At 37.8% G+C, this 24,049-nt stretch overlaps 1 protein-coding gene across 1 annotated transcript in view; it reads right to left on the reverse strand.

Annotated features, from left to right (window-relative positions):
* The window catches only part of LOC140166983 (tenascin-X-like), an 85,455-nt gene that overhangs the window by 58,200 nt on the left and 3,206 nt on the right, over positions 1–24,049 (reverse strand). The window contains exons 3-21 of the mRNA XM_072190464.1: positions 22,371–22,649; positions 21,658–21,820; positions 21,038–21,135; positions 20,047–20,307; positions 19,216–19,488; positions 17,988–18,272; positions 16,312–16,593; positions 14,921–15,190; positions 13,274–13,561; positions 11,302–11,568; positions 10,787–11,065; positions 9,665–9,955; positions 8,572–8,841; positions 7,508–7,768; positions 6,799–6,944; positions 6,048–6,222; positions 4,364–4,509; positions 3,805–3,961; positions 1,296–1,571 (exon numbers count right to left, since the gene is read on the reverse strand). Coding sequence (XP_072046565.1) covers positions 1,296–1,571; positions 3,805–3,961; positions 4,364–4,509; positions 6,048–6,222; positions 6,799–6,944; positions 7,508–7,768; positions 8,572–8,841; positions 9,665–9,955; positions 10,787–11,065; positions 11,302–11,568; positions 13,274–13,561; positions 14,921–15,190; positions 16,312–16,593; positions 17,988–18,272; positions 19,216–19,488; positions 20,047–20,307; positions 21,038–21,135; positions 21,658–21,820; positions 22,371–22,649 — 4,467 coding nt within the window. The remainder of the gene's footprint in view (positions 1–1,295; positions 1,572–3,804; positions 3,962–4,363; positions 4,510–6,047; positions 6,223–6,798; positions 6,945–7,507; positions 7,769–8,571; positions 8,842–9,664; positions 9,956–10,786; positions 11,066–11,301; positions 11,569–13,273; positions 13,562–14,920; positions 15,191–16,311; positions 16,594–17,987; positions 18,273–19,215; positions 19,489–20,046; positions 20,308–21,037; positions 21,136–21,657; positions 21,821–22,370; positions 22,650–24,049) is intronic.

Raw genomic sequence — 24,049 nt, forward strand, 5'->3', positions numbered from 1 at the left:
GAAGCCATTTGGTGGACCATTTTGTCACTATTATTGTGTAACTTAGTTTGAAAAAGCCGAAAAAAATAAATTTTTCAAAATGACAGGCAGGCCATTTATATTGAAGCCACTATTTGCACTGTTATTGTATAAATTATTGGTTTAAACATCAAGTGCTGGGAATGAAATGCAGAAGCAAAAAGGGGCAGTTGTTTATATTATGCATTATGCAGGGTGATGTTCCCCCTCAAAATTTTGCAAAATGAAGGTCCAATTGAAGTCATTTGGTGCATATAATTTTTACATATATCATTGCTTTTTAAAACAAAAAATGGTTCGAATGTTACACTGACACTTTAAAGGCCTAATATTCGCAAATAAAGCATGCATGGGCCTACATGCAATTTAATCTTTTCTCTTCTCTTTCTCTCCTTTCCTTTCTTTTCTTTTTTTTTTTTTTTTTTTTTTTGGGGGCGCGAGGAGGAAGGGGATCAGGGGCCAGCCGCCCCCTAATCCGTGCCTGCATTACGCAAAATAATAGTGTTTTGCTTCTATTGCTTTAAAATCACATGCAGTAGGCCTATTATGCTGAAAAATACGGTAACATAATGTATGTTCAAGATCGATCTTACTTCCCCCCCCCCTCTTTCTCTCCTCTCTCTCTCTCTCTCTCTTCTCCTCCCCTCCCTCTCTCTCCTCCTCCCCTCCCTCTCTCCTCTCTTTCTCCTTTCTCTTCTCTTCCCTCTTTCTCCCTCTCCTTTTTTACCGGGCGCCCTTGCCCCTCCCCTGGATACGCAGCTACCTGCAAAGGGTCGCTAGTCGGAAAACCAAATTAAGTTTGCTAACCCGAAAGTTCTCTAGTCCGAATATAGAATAAGGGTTAGGGTTCGGGTTTGGATTAGAGTTAGGGTTAGGGTTAGCGAGCCTTATTCTATATTCAGACTAGAGAACCTTATTTATTATTCGGACTAGCGAACCTTCGGACTAGAGAACCGGATATTTGGACTAGCAAATATTTTTCAAAATTCGGACTAGCGAATGGTAAATTACGTGTTCGAACTAGCAAACCTTCGGACTAAGGAGCCTTCGGACTCGGGAACCTTTGGACTAGAGAGATGACACCATATGTATGTAACCATAGTGAAGCTATGACCCAAGTTTCGTTGCAGTACATGAGACCATTCAATCAAAACCAATATCAATCAAACCAATATGTCGCATACAGACAAAAATTGGTTGGTCCGTTAAAAATCAAAACTTTCTTTTCTCAGAATCAGCCTAATTTCCACCTTCATACACCATGCATAAAGACATACTTGTTTCTATGGTAAGTGAAACAGGATCGCTCTTCTTTGTGACTCCCTCTTTTTCCCAAACACGGACGGTCCTCACAGTCACTGTGTACTCGGTGTCAGGAAACAAATGCTCAAAGGTGATCTCAGGATCCTCTGTAGTTTCCCTCTCTGGATCCTGGCCAGGTCGCTCAAAGGTCACTTCAAAATAAGTGTACTGCCCAAATGGTAAAGGCCATGAAAAGGCAGCTGTAACTGCATCATTGTTCGTCTGCTCTATGATTACTGGAGGCTCAGGGTCTATGAATTGGAGTAACAAAGTCATTGAAAATATGTGATTATAATGGACTTGAATTTTGTAATAAACAACACAAGGAATTCAAAATCAGTCGAGGCACTAACATGCATATTCAATTTAAAAAAAACCTGAAAATAATAAAAATAAATAAAAATACTTGTACACACGCATACGATGATATTTGAATGAGTTGCAATAGCATCACACATCACTAAATGAAGTCAAATTTGCAGATGATTTGATTTAGCTCGTCCGACCAATAGCTGTCTAGGTGTCCCTGTTAAATACACCTGTACAACTATATTCCATCAAATGTCTGAATAAAATTACCTTTCATTTCTGATACGCTGTATTGTGACTGTATATATGTATCAATTTCTTCCCATTTGTAACATATTTTAGTAAGGTGCCCCCTCCCAACTGATTGACTTAAGCAAAAAGCAAATTTGGTCAAATACATTACTATCCAAGTAGACATATTCATGAATTTAATTTCTTGTGTTTGCCTATTTTGAACTATTTCACTTATTTTTATATTTATAATTCAATGCTTCCTTCACTGATAAACAAAAAGAATATATTTGTGTGGTTTTTTTTCCCAGGCCACACGAAAAATACAAAAATAAATGTAGCTTTTCCAGTATGTCATTGGAGATGAAGTCGTTTTGACCCATAGTGTTAGAGGCAACACAAAAAACATACAATTAAATTTAGTGCAAAACTTTCCAGTTTGGCAGTACCCTATGAAGTCGTTGTGGCCCATAGTGTCTACTTACATGTAAGGATTTGTACATAGTGTCTACTCACATGTAATGACGTGTATTGATGATCTGATGTCTAGCTCCTGACCATCACAGTGGTCCATATTCATTAGTGTGTACTCACATGTAAGGACTTGTATTGATGATCTGATGTCATCCTGGCCATCATAGTGTCTACTCACATGTAAGGACTTGTTTTGATGATCTGATGTCCTCCTGACCATCATAGTGGCCCATAGTGTCTACTCACACGTAAGGACTTGTATTGATGATCTGATGTCATCCTGACCATCATAGTGGCCCATAGTGTCTACTCACATGTAAGGACTTGTATTGATGATCTGATGTCCTCCTGACCATCATAGTGGCCCATAGTGTCTACTCACATGTAAGGACTTGTATTGATGATCTGTTGTCATCCTGATCATCATAGTGGCCCATAGTGTCTACTCACATGTAAGGACTTGTATTGATGATCTGATGTCATCCTGACCATCATAGTGGCCCATAGTGTCTACTCACACGTAAGGATTTGTATTGATGATCTGATGTCATCCTGATCATCATAGTGGCCCATAGTGTCTACTCACATGTAAGGACTTGTATTGATAATCTGATGTCATCTTGACCATCATAGTGGTGCATTGTGTCTACTCACATGTAAGGCCTCGTATTGATGATCTGATGTCATCCTGACCATCATAGTGGCCCATAGTGTCTACTCACATGTAAGGACTTGAATTGATGATCTGATGTCATCCTGACCATCATAGTGGCCCATAGTGTCTACTCACATGTAAGGACTTGTATTGATGATCTGATGTCATCCTGACCATCATAGTGGCCCATAGTGTCTACTCACATGTAAGGACTTGTATTGATGATCTGATGTCATCCTGACCATCATAGTGGCCCATAGTGTCTACTCACATGTAAGGACTTGAATTGATGATCTGATGTCATCGTGACCATCATAGTGGCCCATAGTGTCTACTCACATGTAAGGACTTGAATTGATGATCTGATGTCATCCTGACCATCAGAGTGGCCCATAGTGTCTACTCACATGTAAGGATTTGAATTGATGATATGATGTCCTCCTGACCATCATAGTGGCCCATAGTATCTATTCACAAGTAAGGACTTGTATTAATGATCTGATGTCATCCTGACCATCATAGTGGCCCATAGTGTCTACTCACATGTAAGGACTTGAATTGATGATCTGATGTCATCCTGACCATCATAGTGGCCCATAGTGTCTACTCACATGTAAGGACTTGAATTGATGATCTGATGTCATCCTGACCATCAGAGTGGCCCATAGTGTCTACTCACATGTAAGGACTTGAATTGATGATATGATGTCCTCCTGACCATCATAGTGGCCCATAGTATCTATTCACAAGTAAGGACTTGTATTAATGATCTCATGTCATCCTGACCATCATAGTGGCCCATAGTGTCTACTCACATGTAAGGACTTGTATTGATGATCTCATGTCATCCTGACCATCTACTGGTTCTTCCAGTTCTACTAACAGGGTGATAGTAAAAACAGTTCCTGGTATCAAATTGTCATATAGGTATTCAAAGAAAAAATCTGCATCTGCAACATCTAGAGTTCCTCCCTGTGAAAAGATAATAAAAGAAATATTCTTTTTTCTAGTTTGGAAATGTCTGAAATCAGACATCTAGATAATATTAATGAAGTTGTTACCAGGGTTTGATTTATTACGTGCATGTGTGCAACCTTTTTGTAACCTTTTCGTCTGTGCATGTAATGATGAAGATGACGACAATGATAATGACAATGAAGATGGACATGAATAATGATGTTATCAATGACAATGGAGATGATGATGTTAAAGTCGCCAATGATGATGACTGGATGACAGTGATGGTGACGATGTCGACAACCATGCTGACTACAATAATGACAATGGCAATGCTGCTCCTGTTGGTGCTACCATCCCCACAGGACATGCAGCTGCAATGATGCTGGTACATAATCAATGAAACTAAACACTTACTCTTGCTACAAATGTATCTTCTGCCGTATCAATGTAGTACCTATATCTGCCATCAGGATCAGCATTATCTGGTGATGCTCCAAATACTGCCAGAATGCTACGAGTTCCTACCTCCTGTGCAAGAATTCCCAAAGAATCAATGGATACTGGCAAATTGGAATAGAAATAACAAGGACAAATTTGAGTCTAGTGTATTGTGTAAATTGTATATAACAGTGAAAAAATTTCTTTTGAACCAAACCAAACCTGATGCTTACTATTGACGGTTTCATTGTCGATAGATATCCCCAGACTGATAGTTGCTGACCCTTACTTCTTGTTGGACATATACCGACTGTAGGGTGTATTTCAGCCAGGACAGGATCATACACATGACTTATATAGGTAGTGGGTCCCCTGTCTCTGGTCATGATGTTGGGCCATTGTCTTCTGATCAAAATGGATTCTTTGATACGTGTATGTCTAGCATTATAGTATCACAGACAGGGTCGGATCCAGGAATTTTTGATAAAGGGGACGCCTTTTGGTCGACGACAAAAAAAATGTGTTAAAGGGTTTCCCCCATCGAAAACTCAACGGTTTTGGCCCATTGTTTGCTGTTCATGGACGAATTGGCTCCTTTTTAAAAAAAATTTCTTACAATTTTTGTATTTCTAAGTTACCAGCGCCCTTTGCTAGTAAAAAAATAGAGGGGGCGCGTGCCGGCTGCACCCCCCCTAAATCTGCCCCTGACAGACCTTGTATATAGAATTCTGGCATTGTCAGAATTTGGTTTTGTTTAACTGCAAGGTTTGTTGTGGTTGACTAGGACTGCTCACTAGCGAGTGTTTGTGGGTTTGCTGCATGTAATTAGCTTTGGTTTTTTGATACCCTGGTCGTTTTCTTCTTTTGATCTTTAAGATGTGTCTCAAATTTGCGCCACATCTCAAAGACATAGGGGTGATTACGGTTAGCGCATGGGGTTTCATAGACGCAGTCCTGATTACTTTGATGTACCTGAATCTAAAGAGGGCTCTTCCATAAGTATTGTTCTATCGTTACTGGCATTTGATCACTAGCAATAATATTTCACTGTTGATTGCTGCAACTGCTAGTATGATAAGCATTACCTGTAGACTATGCCACGAAAAACCGACTATGGACTTTCACTTTTAAGCAAAACTTTACCCTCTGTTTACCCCGGGACTTCGTTCTCTAAAACACACTGGCAATCATACTTGTTTATCAATAAAATCTAACCACAATTCTAAGCATGGTGGTACAATACGCGCTAGATGCGTACGTTCATCCGCCAGCACAAAAGCGCCCATTCCCTAGATAGTTGTGTACCATGTATAGTTAATGGTACCAGTGCGTGTCGGGAGGATTTAAACAATAACGAGATCTGGGCGACCAATCACAAGCCAGATTCATTTAAAGATGCATTACATCATGACCAATTTTAGTTAGGCCAGAAATTGGCCTAACTCTCCATAGAGTCCCGTGTTAAAAATGTTAACTGCAATCCAAAGTCAGTAGTCCACTTGGGAAGCTAACAAACAGAGCCTCAGAGGGCGTACGGTGACTGAAAAGATCAGTTGTGAAAATCTATCAATTGTGCACACATTAATTAAATCAGAGTTTTAAGCTTTAATAGCCAGAGTATGCACAATTGGCAAGTGGACTACGGAGAAGTTTACATTACCTGTAGAACATATGGCAGATGGCGGTGGTGAGCTGCTTGTAGATGTGATCTGTCCTGCTCCATTAGGGTCATTTTCAGTAGAACACGTATCTATGGTAACAGTATAATCACTTGAGGTCAGTAGATCCATTATCAGATACTGCAGTGGTGAAGCATCATTTGGTATAGTGGCAACCTAATGAGGAATAATTTTTGGAGGAATTAGTGAAGATCTTGGAAATGGAATAGTTCCTTTATGGTCTTCTAGATACATGTAGAGAATAGAATGAATAATAGACCTGTTCTCCTATATTTTAAAAAAGCCATTCATTTACGGTGGATACATTTGAATGTCAGACATTAGCTTTGTGGGCCACATTCAAATCATGTGCCGAGATAAGATTGTGCAATATCCTGAAAAAGTGTATCATTGGATAGAAGGGTAAAAGGCTTATAAGTTGATCAAGAATTTAAGTTATCAAGACCTTTAAAATAAAAGTGTATACTGCCAGATAATTTCGCTATACGCCTGGCAAATTTTGATTCAAACTCTGTTATTGTTTGCATTTTGCTTATAACCCATTGTGCCAAATATGTGCATTAAGTGCTGATTGCCCAAACCTTTGTAAAACTTAAGCTTGAAGATGCAAATTATTGCTTGATTGAAAAACAACAACCAAAAACACCTCCATAAGCGACCATAGCATTACACATAGGATGGGACAATTTGGAGTCGGTATTCTTTGGGTATAAATAATCTCCTTGGTCTTACCAGATTTCTTGGTCCTTTGCCTTGTCTGGTGTAGATTTTGTAGACATCAAAGACTGCTCCTCCACTGCTAGCAGGTGCTTGCCATGTGACTGTGACAGAGGTTACAGTTGATCCTGCGCACTGGAAATTTTGCGCTGGATTTGGTTCTGAATAGCAAACAAGAAAGAAAGTAAGCTTATCTTTGGCTTTACTAAAACAAATGGAATTCGGGCCAACATGTTGTATCCTTGGGAAAGATACCATATCTTGCTTATCCTGCTCCAACCATGTGTTACCATATAATCAAAGTGAAGCCGTTATTGTTGACAGCCATGATGTGATATATCCATGTGGCACCTGGATAAATTTAAAGCACTTTAATAATTGTTCAAATTAAGGGCACTATATAAATGCCTAGGTCTACTCCCAATTCTAGGAAAATACGGTACTCATCTTTTTAAAGAAATATTGTCCTGTTTTCCCAAATGAAACATTGCTAACTCATAATCCTTTAGTCAGTTAGTTAATAGTCAGGCAATAAAAGCTAAATTCCAATGTTTGATGTTTGATCTGTATAAATATCAGTAATTCCATAAGGAGTTAGTCACATTTACAAGAAACATTTACATTTTCCAAATATATCAGGTTACTTTCCTTTAATTTGGCAAAACTATCCAATTAAAAAAAGTGTTGTATGTTTCTGGAATAGAAAATAAGTCTGTTTACTCACTTGCAATGAAAGATTTTCTTGCTGACACTGATACTATTGGGTTTGTCTCTAATATAATGGTATACAGCTTGCCAGGAGTGAGTACACAAGACGTTATATCATCAACATTTGTACTGACTTGAGTGTCAATGTTTTCATTCTGTTCCTCATCAAAGACATGAAGTACATAGTTATCAAATGTCAGGTTGATTTCACCCCAAGTGAATGTCACACAGGTTTCAGTGATATCTTGGATGATGATGTCAGCGGGCTGGGCAAGACCTATGGAGAATAACAATTACAAAATTTATGATGATTACTATTTGGTAATTATTTTTTTAAATTTGGGTAACATTGAATGTTTACTATACTTTGGCTGTGGTTTTTTGTTTTGTTTTTTGCAAATCCCCCCATTTCTTGAAGCTGGATTGTGTCACATGTGTTTAACTTTATTCTTGGTATTTCATATTTTTTCAAATTACCTACAGAGTATTTCTTCCATACAGAGTTCTTTTTTTTTATCTTTCCACAGTGTACACCAGGTACACTATGTGTTTATTTTATCAACAGGTTACAGCATAAATGATATATACATAGTAAACAAAATGATAAAATTATGATATGTATAAAAATCAATGCATTTGTACTCAATAATCCGGTATAATAATATTATTATAATTATTATACACAATGGTGTTCCAACGTTTGTGCCATTCATTTAACCTACTACTAGTATATGACAAGCTTTTTTCTACCTTAGTAATCTTCTTAAGCCGCCTAATAAAGTAACAGGTATTTAAAGAACCCTGTTTGCACTTCACATCATAAATGATTTTTTTTTCTATGAAGAACAAGTAAGTTGAACTTGGACGAATCTGGGTTAAGAATACCTAACAGAACACTTTTCATGTCCAGGTAAACCTGTTTTTTTAAGATTTGGGTTTGAACATCATTCCAGAAATTACATACAACATTATATTTCCAAAAAAAGATGCTGTATAGTCTCAACTTCATGTTTACAAAAGTGATCTTCAGTACGAGACCAAGTTGAATCTTGGGACTTTAATTTGTTTTATTATTCTTACTTGTCTGACAAGATCGCTCCAACGGACCACTCATGACTTGGCCTGCAACGGTCACTATAGAAATATCATAGTTTGTATTAGGCAGTAGGTTGGTCAGCGTTACGTCTCTTGCATCGGTTGGTTGCTTGGAAATAGGTGACGCAGGCGAACCATTGCTTGGTGTGTAGGTGATTTGGTAGTTATCAAAAGAGCCACTTGGAGCGCTCCATGTGAAACGGAGTGACGTTGATGAAAGGGAACTGCACTGAAGATTACTTGGTGCATTGGGTCCTAAAAAGATAGATGATAGTTTTGATAAATTTGTATAGGTGCAGAATACATACAACCATACCTGAAATAAATGCATCCATACATACACACAGACATATGTCTATTCAGTCATCAGGGCCCAACAAGGCATTAGCCATGATTTGAAAGTTGGGCATCCAATCCAGTCCGGGATTCTTGAAGAGCGCCGCCAACGTATAAAATCCGGCTAGTCCCCAAACCAGGAAGTAAACAAGCTTAAACAAAATTGCACCCATCGAAGGTCGTATTTGCGAAAACACATCATAAAGTGCCTTTTCAGAGGCTCATAATATGGTTTGTAACATTCAACATGGATTATATGGATTTCAACTGGAATTGCCCAAATGTAAACATATATCTCTTTTATTTTGATGCTGTAAAATTTATGTGCTAATCCCTGGCACTTTCTGTGCAATTCCCTCTAACTATACAATTCTACATGCAACTCCCCTGTAAAAGTTATCACTTTTTCCAAGCAATCCATGTAATTTACCATTTTCCATCCAAAATTGGCCATCTTTTCTATATTGGGCCCTGGTCATCACCTGTCTCACCATTTCACAAAATACATTTATATATATATATAGAGTCGTAGATATTAAGTAAAAACAGTACCAATTTGTTGTATAAAACACACAATGGTTTAATAAACACAAAACGTTTCTGACCAATGGTCCTTTATCAAGTGATGCCAAATATTTGAAACGAAACAAAACAAAACAATACATCATGTGCGTTGTTAAGCAGACCAAATACATTTGAGTTTACAAAATGAAAAGAATGAAAATTAAAAATTACAACTCACTGCATCTCAGCACTGTCGATCGGACATCTTGATTGCTATCGATAACGTCAATCATGTATTCCGCTCCAGGATTGAGATTATAGAATGGATATGTTGCTGTTGTCATTTGTAGATTAGTTGGGACAAAATCTGTTTGAATTGAAGGCCTGTCCTGGTCTGGTGGATAGATGAACAGCAGGTAATAGTTGCCCGAGTCTTGTCCACTGTCGTCCCATTGGATGGTTATCTCACAAGCTGTCGGTGATGTATTTGTTACATCACGTACAATGATGACATCTTGCGGGACTGGATCTGAAGGGATGAAGAAGGGCAACAATATTTACAGTGAGGAATTATTGAAAACTAACGTATTGTCACGATTCTCTGATTTCATTTCCTTGACTTCAACTCAAATTTCTTGGCCACATATACTGCGTCTTACAGATGACGAGCCTGTGAAAGAATATGCTCTTTATATTCCACCAGATGGGAAGACGAAACTAGGATGACCGCGCACACGGTACTTGCAGTATGTCCAGCACCTCCTGGGAGATACTGAAGGGATGCTGCAACCAAACAAAATGCTTTGCTAACAGGACCCCAACAGTTGGAGAAAGCTTGTAGTTGCCTGTACGCAGCCATCTAATGATGATGATTCATGGGAACCTTAGATTTAACTCATAATCATCTTTAGTGTTTTTTTAAACAAATTAATTGATAAGTAATACTAGAATGAATGGAATTCCAACAGTGGTATATTACTTACAATTATTATGGACAAGTATAATGAATGAATGAATGAATGAATGAATGAATGAATGAATGAATGAATGAATGATATCTTTAGGCAAAAAAAATTTTAATTGGAGTAAACTCAAACTACCCTGTTTAATGCTTTGCGTGCAAGCCATATGCATCAACATAAAAAGTCCAAGTTTTGAGATATTTTCTCAAAATATCAAGAACTATCATAAGAACCACTGAACTAATACTAGGTTTGTTTGTACTCAATCTGATGTATTTTTCATGCTGATTCCAAATATGGTCATGAAAATGTACAATTCTGAAATTGTTGAATTAAAAAAAAATTGAAACTTGTCATCTGCAGTCGACACTTGTGTGGAGAGAATTAAAGAAACTTACTTGTGAAGACACAATCACACGCAGGCTCACTTGATTTCGTTCCACTCTTGCTCGTAACACACACTTCGTACTTGGTAAATGCCATGAGATTTTCAAGAGTAATAGTTGGTACTGCACTTTTGTCAACTCTCAAGGGCAGTGTTTCACCAGCTCCAAGACCATCTGCTGGGTCAAAGGTCACTTCAAAGAAGTCGTAATCACCTACAGGCACATCCCAATCAAAGGTGAGGCTGTATGCGCTACTTGCAGTTCTGGCAAAGTTTTCAGGTGGGGCAGGTGCTGAAGGCGAATAGAAAATAAGAGATTCTTACTTGGCATCTAAGTGAAAGTTTTGGGATGTTCCAGTTGAAATCCATACATCCCCTTTGGAAGATATGGAATTAATCTCCCACAAAGGGGGTATAGATTTCAAATGGAGTTACCCATTCAGGTAACGGTAATAATAATAAATATTAACGAAGATGAAGATGACGACGATGGAGACGGAGATGAAAAAATCTTTCACAAATACTCACCAGTAGTTTGAACTATGCGATCCAGTTCTAAAGTGCCAGCACCAGTCCTACCTCTCAAAATGAGAGTGTATGATCTGCCCGGAGTCAGACCGGTAAATACAGCGAGACGACTGTTACGAGTGAACGTCTGCGGTGTTCCAAGGGGCAGGTATTGTAGCTGGAAGTCTATTATTGTATTGCCGTTAAAACTACTTTGATCCGTCCAGCTCACGGTAAGAGTGTCAGTGTCACAGTTATTGATGGTAAGTTTACCTGCTTCACCGATACCTGTGAACGACAAAATGAAATGTGTGTTAGGTAAAACTGACAAAGGAAAATATTTATGTATATACAAGCATTGCTATTTGAAGGAGCTAGGATGAGAGATCCTATTTTTCTCATCAACATATTGAAATTAGGAGCTAAATCGGTGCACTTCCGAAGATATCATCAAAAACCTGTCAAATTAGTCTCAAACGTGGTATACCACAGTTCGGACTAATTCAACAGTTTTTTTAATGATTTCTTCAGATATATACCGATTTGGAACACCTATATGTTAATGAGAAAAAAATGAGCTTTGACCTGATACCAAAATATGCATTTTGATGGGGTAAAGTGGGGGATGAGGCAGTCAACTTTCGAAATGGGGTGCAAAAGTGCATCCTAAGATAAAAGAATTAATTCAAACACTGACAATGTATGAATAATACAGACCTGAATCTGACCATTTGTGAAAAAAAGAGGAAAATGTATGAATAATAATAAGTTGGATAACCACCAGAGAAGACATCCTACACTTCCCATAATGCATTTCTCCCAATTAATTCGCCGGAAGTTTTTATTTATTTAATTTATTTAATGACATCTTTAACGAGGGTAAACCCTGATCAGTGCAAGCACTGCTTTCCACAGGGGCCCTTGATACAATAAAACATATAAACAAATGATTTACAAAGAAATAAATGTAAAATACACTTAGAAAGTCATTGCACCAATTGTAAATACAAGATATAAAACAAATAAATATTATAAAATTACAAACTACATAATATATACAGTGTAATACCATAAAATATTTAAAAGATTAAAGCACATGAGACTATAAATAGGATAGACTAGTTAGGTTTGTAAAATGTGCTCCTTGAGCGACTTTTTAAAATTAATAATATTGCTAATTTGTTTTAAATGGTCAGGGAGGTTATTCCATGCTGTTGTTCCAGAGTACCTGAAGGAACGTTTACCAGTTTCAGTATGAACAGAAGAATGGAAAACATTTTTATTTGCAACAAATCTAGTGTTGTATGAGTGAATGTTTATTTGTGAGTGAATGTTGTCCCTCAGGTACTCAGGAGCCACATTATTAATACATTTATACATAAGAATAATTCTAAAATAATCAGGCCGCTTCTGTTTACCAAACCAACAAGGTCTTAATTCATTCCAGTACCTTACTAACAAAGAATATTAAAGGGCCCCACACTAACTGAAAATCTTGTTATCTGTGCAAATGATGAACAAAATAATTGTGACGTGTCATGTCAAAAGGAGACACTTTTGGGCAGGATCGTAAATGGAGAAATAGCCAAAAATCTGCCCGGGGGTGATATTTTCACAATTTGAGTTTGTTGCGAATTTGTGATGTTATTAATGTTAAAAATATTGTCTGATAGTTTCAGATCGGAATATAACTGGCATCTTTTATTTTTTGAGACATGTTTCAAGGTAATTCCTACTCTCAACATTGTCAATAATATTTTTAAAGGCCAATATCTCAATTTCCAATTTTATAGTGCCATAACTTACGAACTCAATATCTTCGCTTAGGAATGTCCGATTTCATTGGGGAAAACGGCGTTGTGGAGCAAAATATCTCTATATTTAAGATATGTAAAAACCTCAAAATTGACAACCTGCCCAAAAGTGTCTCCTTTTGACATGATACGTCACATATGACCCTTCACTGTGTAACCCCTACTACTAGAAATCTCACCTGTGCTCACTGTGGTTGCCGATGCACTGCTCGTACGCATGTTGCCATTGTAGCCAACGAAGGTACGGACACGCACCGTGTATTCTATATTTGGCGTCAAACCGGTCAAGGTTATCGAAGTCTGATCTTTTGGAAGCTCTGTTCCAGATTCTATCTGGCCATTATCAGGGTCGTATTCTATTATGTATCCATCAAAAGAACCTGTGTCAGGTGCTTCCCAAACGACACGGAAATTGTTGTCCATAACATTGGCGACCTGAAGACTCGTACTGGGAGGGCTTGATGGAGCTGAAATTAAATAACATAGTTTTCATAGATATTGAAACATGAACAAGTAGTGGCTGCGTAGGTTTGAAAAATGATCAATAATAAAGTCCAAGAGAAATAGTTGGTGTCAAACCACATAATATTAATTTATTTGCATAGCAAAAATAAAACATGAATTTTCGGTCATAGACCTTTGTCATGTGTGAAGACCTTTTGAGTGCCGGAAAACAAAGGAACGAAACAAAACAAACAATTGAAATTTGAGTTACTCTCACTACACACATACACAAATCTGCCTGCTTGCCTGTTATTTTTCTTAAACAGGCATTTCCTGATTTTAGCATTCTCTTTTTAGGATAGGATATAGTTCTTCATCTTCATGAATTTACTTCAATAGATATCCACACAAAAAACTTATTTCCAAAAATGTCAGTTGATATATGGACATTGAATTAGCAAGTTTTGCAGAATTACAAAGCTCCATTCTGATTGGTGATTAAAATGAAGATATCATGTAATTGACCAATAAAGAGGCATAATTGCATGTATCACATTGCACCAAAGGCCACTGTAATTTCAGTCTGCTGACAGACAGGAACACAAATTGGACGATATATCTTTGTCAAATAACCAAATCTTCAAGAAAGCTTATGCACACAAACATTTATTATTATAGTCTTAGGTTTCTGATGCAGACTTTGTCGTATAAAATTTTAACCCCATGAGAACTACCTGCCGATCTAACATTGCCTCTGATTGGTCAATTACATGATATCTTAATTCATTTTAATCACCAATCAGAATGGAGCTTTGCAAATAATTCACCCCATTTTGTTTGCGTGGTGAAATTATTCTAACAATGTTGCTGATTGGTCCAATTGATAATGAAAACTTCTTTTTGGCCAATCGGCAGGTAGTTCTCATGGGGTTAAATGCAAGTGGTCAATCACTCGCTAGCATGATGCTAGGCGAGTGGTCGTATCACTCTCTAGGTCTAAAGGATAATTCATATACCAATATATAGGACTTGAGCACTGTTGACACCCTATCTTTCGTTTTCAGGAGTTCAGGGATTTAGGCAAAGTTATTACGATAAATCGAATACATTGAAAGTGCTGAAACTTCAATGTAGTTCAATTTTGGGTAATTCGCTGCGAGCGATATGTATTGTCTATGGAGAGTGAAAAACCGCTCACTTGAAATTGAGTTTGGGGGAGCGGTGGCAAGGCCTGCTAATGGTACAAATTCTTTTTTGGAGTAAGTGAAGGGATGAGGTTATGGATCACAAAGTGCCATTTAAATGGCTGTTGGTAGTCTAAATTATATTTATGCTGTTACTATTGGGCAAAAAAAAAAAGATTAATAAATAGACTTGCTCACCTGCTCTGAACAGTACATTATCTCTTTCCTGCCTAGGTGAGACTGTGTAGAGTCTTACAGTATAAAAAGAACTAGGCTCTGGAAGGTTGAGGTTTTCTCTGTATATGTAGTTTGCACTGTTCTGTCTAGTCACTGTTTTGGTCTGATCATTTATAACAACGCCATTCTGCTCAAGTTCCAAGCGGTAGTTAGAATTGCTAGACGGGACATTTGTCCAATCCACGGTAATAAAGTTGTCACTGGAAAAGATGATATCAAGAAGTTCCGCTCCTAAAGAAAAAAAAAGGGTCAGTCATCATTATCATAAATTACTGAGTTTGGCGAATTGGTAATGCTAAAACTTTTACAGTTTACATTATTTTGGAAAACAGATTTTTGTGATGCAAAGAATAAGATTGTCCTTGTCCTTATAACATTTCGTGTAAAACTTGCCAACAATCAAATCCTAACTCTATGAATTTACAAACTGCGAAAGACGGGTGATCTCCTAGTTTTACATAATTAAATAAATATGTGCATTTTTTCCTTGGTTATTTATGTGTTTAATTGTTTTTTGTACAAAAGAAAAAAAATGTGAAAATTTCAAGAGTCTTTGGAGAATAGATTCATCAAGTTTGTTCTCCAAATCAAATACCAATATTTGCTTGAAAAAAGCAGTAAGTTTTTCCTTGCTTATATTTTGTCAATCTCAATGTAGGACTTCATCAGATCTGAATATCTGACCCACTTTCCCAGGAAACTAACTTCCTGTTGTCTGTAGTCTCTTTTGCAGACTTCAAAAGTAGATCATATACATGACTAGGGAAATAAGTGCCTTGTGACTTAGGAAATAAGTGCCTTCCTCTCTATTCATGGTCTTTGTCCCCCACTTTCTGATCTCCATCACTATCCATAGTTCTCTAGACTTTCTAACATGCTCCCTGTCAAGTATGTTAGTGTTGTCTTAATTGGCAACATGATTTGCCCTTGCATCATGATCTGATATGGCTGACTTAATTTGTTCTTGTTCTGATGCCTTGTGTTCTACCGAGTGAACTTTTCTCATTTGCTTTCTTAACTTCTGCTTGATTTTCCGCAAGCATAATCCCAAACATATGAGTGGTCCGACCAACATAACTGAGATCGCAGTTTTGGTAGCCGATCTCATAAATACAATTGACTGTAAAAGTTTGTCTCTCTTGTCTTGGGAAAGTGGATCAAAATTTGTTATTTGGTTGTCCAGATTTTTTGTTTTTGTCATTTTTTATTATTTGAAAATTCCAGTAAATTGCATGCATAAACAAAACATTTGAGGAAAAACATTTTAAAAGCACATGTAAAGATAATACTGACCTAAAATAAAAAAAAAAATAAAAAAATAGAGGTGGATTTTTGGCCTGAAAAGTACTTACTTGTTAACACATTAACCGTTCTTGGCACACTGACGGTAGCGGAACTTCCGCAGCCACTTTTTGTGCGTACATAGATGACATACCCAGTGCTAGGGTCTAAGCCATCAATAAGGAATGTAGTTGTCGGTGAATATACAGTTCCTGCTTGGATTTCAAGAGCGCTCCCTACGGTACTATAACTGATACAATATCCAGTGTAGTCATTGGAGGCAGGTGACCAAGACACCTCAATGCTACTTGATGTGGATTCGATAACACGGAGTGTTCCAGGTTGAGTTGGTTCTGTTTTGAAGAAGAAAATACGAAATGAAATTCATTTAAGATTGGAGTTTCATAAATGTTGATGATTTTAATGTACAGTGGTCTTCTCCTTGGGAATGAAACATTAAAACCAAAGTGTATATAGCTATATCTCAAGTTCAGTGTTGAGTAGCCAGTATATTGTATCTGTGTCAACATATCCAGGCTCTGGGCTACATTTAGTGGGTGATAGAACAGGAACTCAGAGATGACATATGGTTGGCAGGCTGTCAACTGCTCTGCTCCACAATCAGGCCCAACTCCAGTGTGTAGTCTGTTAAGCTTCATCCATATTCATTGGGAGAGGTCAGAGGTCAAACAGCTTGTATCTGGTGTTGAGATATAGCTGGATGACTTCCACTCCTGTGACCACTTGATAGCTATTCAGTGTGCCTTTGTTTCAACTAGATGGATGGATGGACATTAGACGTCCTTTTCCTATGTGGAGCATAGACTTCTGCTGATAGCCTGTTGGAGGAGGTTTTCTGAGTTTACATTATAGTCATAATGCAACTGTGTTAGAGACTAGTAGTTATTTAGAATCTATGCTCAAACAGTCATACACTGAATCCTAGTGTCAAATCCTGCGATACACACCTGTTGCTATGGGCTATTCCATTTAAAATTCACACTACCCCTGTGGAAGATTTTGGAAATATCTTCCATAGTAGGAGTATGAATATCAAATGAAATGAACACATTAGCAGATCCATTTCAAACTCTCCCTCCCTCAGTGGAAGATTCAGGTTGAATCTTTCTCAGAGGGTGTATAAATTCAAATGGAGTTGCCTAATGTGTTCATTCCATTTGAAATTCATATACTCCCCCTGTAGAAGATATTTTCAAGATCTTCCACTGGGATAGTATGGGTTTTAAATGGAATAGCCCAATCACCACATACATGGATTCAGCATTATGTGAAATTTCCAAAGATCCAAATGTTTATCCATGCATTGAGATAAGCTATTCCAGTTGAATCAACTCATACACCCACATGGAAGACATGACCTTAATGCTCTCCGTGCTAGCCATGCGCTTCAGTGGAAAGTTTAAGTTTTAAAATATTTTCTCAAAATATCAAGAGCTATCTTATGGACTACTGAACCAATAATAGGCTTGTTTGTACTCATTTTAATGCATTTTTCATGCTGATTCCATATATGGTCATGAAAATTTAAATTTCTGAAATTTTTGAATTTTTAAAAAAATTTTGAAACATGTCGTCTGCAGTCGACACCCGCGTGAAGAGAGTTAAACGTCCACACAGGGGGTATAGATTTCAAACAGAATCATCCATTGTGGAAGATTAAGATCATGTCTTCCATATGGGGTGTATGGATTTCAACTGTAATAGCCGACTCTATTCTTGTACTTACTTGTTCTTTGAATTGCTGTTAACACTGTCGTTGTCCCAGCAAACGCCACCGAGATATGGTACTCGCGCCCTGGTATCAACGCTTGCCCTGGTATGTCGCCTATTGTATACACAGGCGTTGGTGTTGTACCCACTGGTATAGTTTGGACAATGGCGGTGCTGCCATCAAGGCGTAACAAACTGACGATATATTGTTGCACATCAGGATCATTAGGTTTAGCCCACAGAATCTCAATAGTAGTTGTGGTGCAGTCACTGATAATCAGAACGCCCTCAGCTGCTGGCACTGTGTAGAGAAAAGGGATGTGTTACATACAGACCGTGTATCAATAGGCAATGTATGCTGTGAATTCTCGCATATTCATGAGGGCCAATCGTTCGATTGTGCCATGTCTAACAATCACGCCAGCATTGCATACCTTCACGTATATGCGATAGAGCGTTGTGTGCCTTCGCGATAGACCGTAAAAATACGCGGTAAGTGGGTAGCAAGTTTGCCTGTCGCATTTCATGGAACAATTGGCCCTCATTATCTGGTGATGCTGAGATTTTGACTGCGGTCTGTTATCTTTTTTGTCCATTTGCTATCTTTCCTATTTCCTACTATAGTATGTTCAGTTTATATCTAGAGTTCTTGTCATTTTAAGGCAAACTAATGATGTACAAAAAAAACCTCACATACTATCTTAGACACTTACCTGTAATGTTCTATAACACAATGAATTTGGCTCCAATTAGGTGTAAGTTGGGACATGTGTAAACATTACAAATACAACAGGTTTGAAAAAAGATTACCAAACTCATTTTAAAAGATCATACATTATGGCTTTAATTAAGTTGTCTGCATATATCTGTACCTCTATTTGTATAGCAATCTTCTAAATTCAAGCTTTCAGCCTGTAATCTGGACTTTTTGGTTTGAATTCTTCACTCTCTCCCTGGAAGATTAAGCTAAGATTTAGCTACAGTCTTCCACAGAGGGAGTATGGGTTTCACATAGAATAGACAATAATGGGTAATTACAAACTTCCATTTGAAAAAAATCACTCCAGTTGTGGAAGATATAAGTACAGCCATATACAGGGAAGTATATGTGGGTTTCAAAATAATTAATCTAAGCTAATTCCATTTGAAAAACATACCCCCTCTGTGGAAGACTTTTCTTAAATCTGGTGTATGGCTAAATTCAAATAAATACAGCCATCGATATAGAAAAAAAAAAGACTCACAAGTTGTTTCTGTGTACTCTGATGGCAGACTTCTCAGTTCATTTCCATTGGTGCCGACCACCGTTTCCACCTCAATATCATATGTAGTACCGGGGAAAAGCAAATCGATGGTGAACACCTGATCGGCTGTTTCACCAGCAAGATTGCGACTTCCAGATGGGTCAATATAGAAAATAGCATAACGGTCAAAAGAACCGGGAGCTGGGACAAAGCTGATGTCAATGGATGTGGATGTTTTCGATACTGTGGATATCGTACCTGGTTTCCCTGGGTCTGAAAATATAAACACATGAAGATATTAGAAAGACTTATAATGACTGAACTCAAGTGATTCAACTCAAATCAGGACTAAACTCAACACTTTAGGGAACATGACTCGACTCAAGTCTCAAATCCTAAATGAATTGGACTACAACTATAAGAATTGGACTACAACTATAAGACTTAAATCTCAAATCCTTGACACAAGACTCGAGCCCTAGATGACTTGACTCAAGATTGGTGTTTGGAGTTAGCGTTAGAGTTTAATACTCACCTGATACGATATAAAGGTCTTTACCCCACATAACCAGGGGCATAGCCATGGGCTGGGGTTGCCCCCATCACCAAAGGCCAAAAAGGTCCACTTTGCACGCATTGTGGGTGAAAAAAAGGAGAGGGTACAAAGTGACTTCTTTGTTCATCTTCTCTCCTTTTTTGTTTCTTCTTTCCCTTCCGATAGCAAAGAAACCACAGGCACGGTTAGGGTTAAAATTGGGAGTTGAATGATGAAGTTAACATTTGTAAGAAGTCCCCCACTATCCGAGTCCTTAAATAAAACGAAATCCTTACTTGTTATCTGTGTAGTGGAGAAATCCTGCTGACCTCCGCCAGAGTTTGCTACAACCTGTATAGTATACTCAGTCCCCTGTGCCAATCCTGTGAATGTAAACTCAAGTGGATCACCTTCCACAAATGTTTCTTGATTGCTGTCTGCATGAGGTGGCTGGATGGATAGGAAATACACTGTTGCTCCTGTGATAGGCGCCCACAGTGCCGTGATCGAGGTGTCGTCAAAATCACGCACAAAGATTTCCCCAGTGGGTATTGGATCTGAAAGTTTAAAAAAATACTTGATATATAACTTTTTTTTGTAAAGTGCATTGACATGATTTGGGCTTGTATCAGGCTTATACTTATATATAAATGATAATTATTATGCATTTTATTATTTTTATTATAATTTGTATTTGTATTAGCTTAGAATGTATATTTGGGTAAAATTGCATTTTCATATGATAAGTATTTGTTGTTATGGAGTAATGTCTTTCTGTTCAAATGTATGCCATTATTATGGTAAAATTTCAATATATTTTGTAAATGTTATGGTACCTTATTTGATTATGCAAAATTATGCAAAGGTATTCAAATCTATGCTAAATTAGGATGACCCAATATCTGAATTTGCATAAATTTATTTGCATAATATTAATTATTCATATTCCAATAGTTCATTCTTCCCACTACGGATGATTCTAATATGATTAATACGATTACGATTATTAACCTTTATTGTTTGGAAATTGAAACTGGCCCACAAAAAAAAGAATTGTGCATCCCAGGCCTATTCCATGGGGTTTATCAATCATCCATTCACTAGGTGTGTACACAGGCTGTCAGTGATTGCCAAATGGGTGTGGCTTAACTATTGCTAACAAGCAGCAGATTGTGTGGGTGGAGCTTAATAATGTTGCTGATAATCAGCAGCCAATCAGCAGTACTTGTGTGATTTAGTCATATGAGGGTGCACTCACCTGTTCTTGCTGGGCATGTCACGGGCTACTTGTGGTAGCGCTGTCACCAGTGCCACTAACTGTCACCACAGTGAATAGGTAATCGGTTGCTGGATATAGATTTGTCACATCAAGCTCTGTGGTGTCTCTGTCAAATAAAATTGATTCAAATCATATCTCAAATCAAGTCCCAAGTCATCAGGTCTGAACTCAATAGAAAAAAATGCACAAATATAAAAATATGCGATTAAATGCAGATTATACCTCCACGCAAGTGTCCAGTGGCGTGTCCAGGGGGGCTTTGAGTGCTGAAGCCCCCCCCCACGCACTTTGTTAAAAAATCATGCAAAATCAGCCGCTTTTTAGCCATTAAGCCCCCGCATAACTCTGAAAGGCCCTCTGAGCCCCCCGAGGAAAAGATCCTGGACACGCCGGTGGTGTCGACTGTAGACGGCATGTTCCTAATTTTCTTTTAAAAAGTTTTTACATTTTCATGACCATATTTTGAATTAGCATGACAAATAAATTAAAATGAATACAAGTCCAATATTGGTTCATTGGTTCTTGAGATAGCTGTTGATATTTTTGAGACAATATTTCAAAATTTGGACTTTGTATATTGAAACCAGCATGCAATGCATTAAGATTTTCATACATTTATTTATCCTACCTATTAGTAGCACCTGCTTCATATTGAGACAAACCTCCAGGCTCTGTGTAGGTCACTCTGTAAAGGCCAAACTGTCCCGCTGCTTCGTTCCATGAGAGACGAAGACCCACTGGTGTGATGCTGCCAGAGACGATTTGACAGACACCAGGTGGAGCAAGAGGTTCTAAATAATGCAAAGAATTAGTGACAGAATAAATATATGTACAGTCATCAACACCCCACTGACTAACCAACCCTACATACAATCACACCTCTGTGTCTATCATACCGGTGTGTGCTCACCGCCAACCGCGGACTTTGTGTATTGATATCCAACCGCGGACGCATGTATGATGTTTTCATTGCCTAACCATGGACTAAAATGACAGATTTTTTTGTGTATGATACAAAACTGAATTTCACCCATCAACTGCTGAACCTATGTTTAAACGTATGGTCCGCAGTTTTGAGCAAGTATTACTCACAGGCATTTAGAATGCATTTGCGGTCTATTGCAGCACTTTCAAACTGCCATATTTTATGTGTATGAGATGCAATTTTACCTAGCAATTGCGGATGGTATATTCAATGCACGATCTCATTATACATGCAATTGTGGTCATTTGCAGACCTCCAAAACCGAGGATGGTCCCCCCTTGCATAGTGGTCCACGGTTTAAATGTGAAATATCATGTGCATGTCCTCGTTTATATGCGCCAAAATCAAGCACTTACTTGTTCGTTGATTTTCAGTAAGAAGCAGGTTGTTAGCATCGCCCTCAGTTACCACATTGACACTCAATGTGTATTCCACTCCAGGTTCTAGGCCAGGATACGTTGCCATACGACGCTGTAGATCCAGTACAGGCTGCTCCGATGGTTGAGAACCATCCACTGATGTCACTTGTACGTTGTACAATAAGAAGTCTTGCAAGAAATCGGCGTTACCCCACGTGAACCGAATCGTAAATTCGGTTACTTCCAGCACTACGATTTCTCCCGGCATAAGCGTTTCTGAAAATACAAAGACGATGAATGTATAAATTCAGTTGATATTTCAAAAATTGAATACATAATAATCCAGATTAAGCTGAAATTTTATAGTAAGAAAATTATAGATTTTACGGGCATTTTCCATTTGAAATCCACACTCACCTTTGGAAGATATAGCTAAATTCTTCCACAGAGGTCATATGTGTACATCCATATCAAAACGATGCACTTGTCGGCTGCTACATGTGTCTCATTTCACAAAATAGCTAGAAATAAATACCAGACTCATATCAAGTGTAAGTCACTTCAAATCATCCCCAAGTCAAATTGTATAAGAAATATTTTCTGTATTCCTAAACCATGTGACTTGGGATGATTTGAAGTGACCTCCACTTCGGAGATGAGTCTGGTATTTATTCTTAGCTATTATGTGAAATGAGACACATGTAGCAGCCGACAAGTGCATCGTTTTGATATGGATGTACACATATGAGTTTTGAATAGAATAGGCAATTTTATTTCCATTTGAAATACTCCAGTTGTGGGGCGCTATAGTTAACACCCTATACACAGATAATAATTAATAATTAAGGGGTACTACACCCTGCCCAATTTTAGGCCTATTTTTGCATTTTCTCAACAAATTAAGCGTGTTGGTGACAAGTAAGATATGTATATTATAGGGGCAAGGGCTACAACTACTGCACTGGAAATTTTATTTCAGCACAGACAACAGTTGTGGAGTTACAGCCAAAAATGAGGGAAACCAATATTTGACCAATAAATCAATAACTACTTGTCTTGAGTTGCTTAATTTTCAGTGCAGTAGTTGTAGTCCTTGCCCCTATAATATACATATCTTACTTGTCACCAATGCACTATAATTTTTGAGAAAAAAGCAAAAATAGGCACAAATTTGGCCAGGGGTGTAGTACCCCCTTAACCCTAGCTAACTGTGTGCCCACATTTTTGAAGTTGTTGACATGAGATAGTGTGCACAGTGGTATCCCTTTCTGTAAATAACAGCTGAAAATTGAGCGCATAACCATGCGCAATACTCTAGGCAGAATGTCCTACACTTTATCACAATTTGGATGCTTTGGGATTCATTATCATGATTTTTGGATGGCAATTGGACCAATCAAGTAACATGTACTTGACAAAAGTGACATGATCTGGTCCATGGGGGCCACAGACGGCATTTTTGAAAATTGAGTTACTGTAATTATTACATTATACATACAATAGGCTATCATTTACCGAAAAAACCAAAGGTCTAGCAAACTTGGTTCTAAAGTTATGAAGTTTTTTTTATCTATTTTTTTTATGTATTTTATTGTTTTTTATTCCATATTTTTACCTTTATCTCAGTTTCAAATTTGCCACCTTTGGCCCCCATGGACCAGATCATGTCACATATG

This window comes from Amphiura filiformis, chromosome 12, assembly GCF_039555335.1.
Source record: "Amphiura filiformis chromosome 12, Afil_fr2py, whole genome shotgun sequence".
Taxonomy (NCBI): domain Eukaryota; kingdom Metazoa; phylum Echinodermata; class Ophiuroidea; order Amphilepidida; family Amphiuridae; genus Amphiura; species Amphiura filiformis.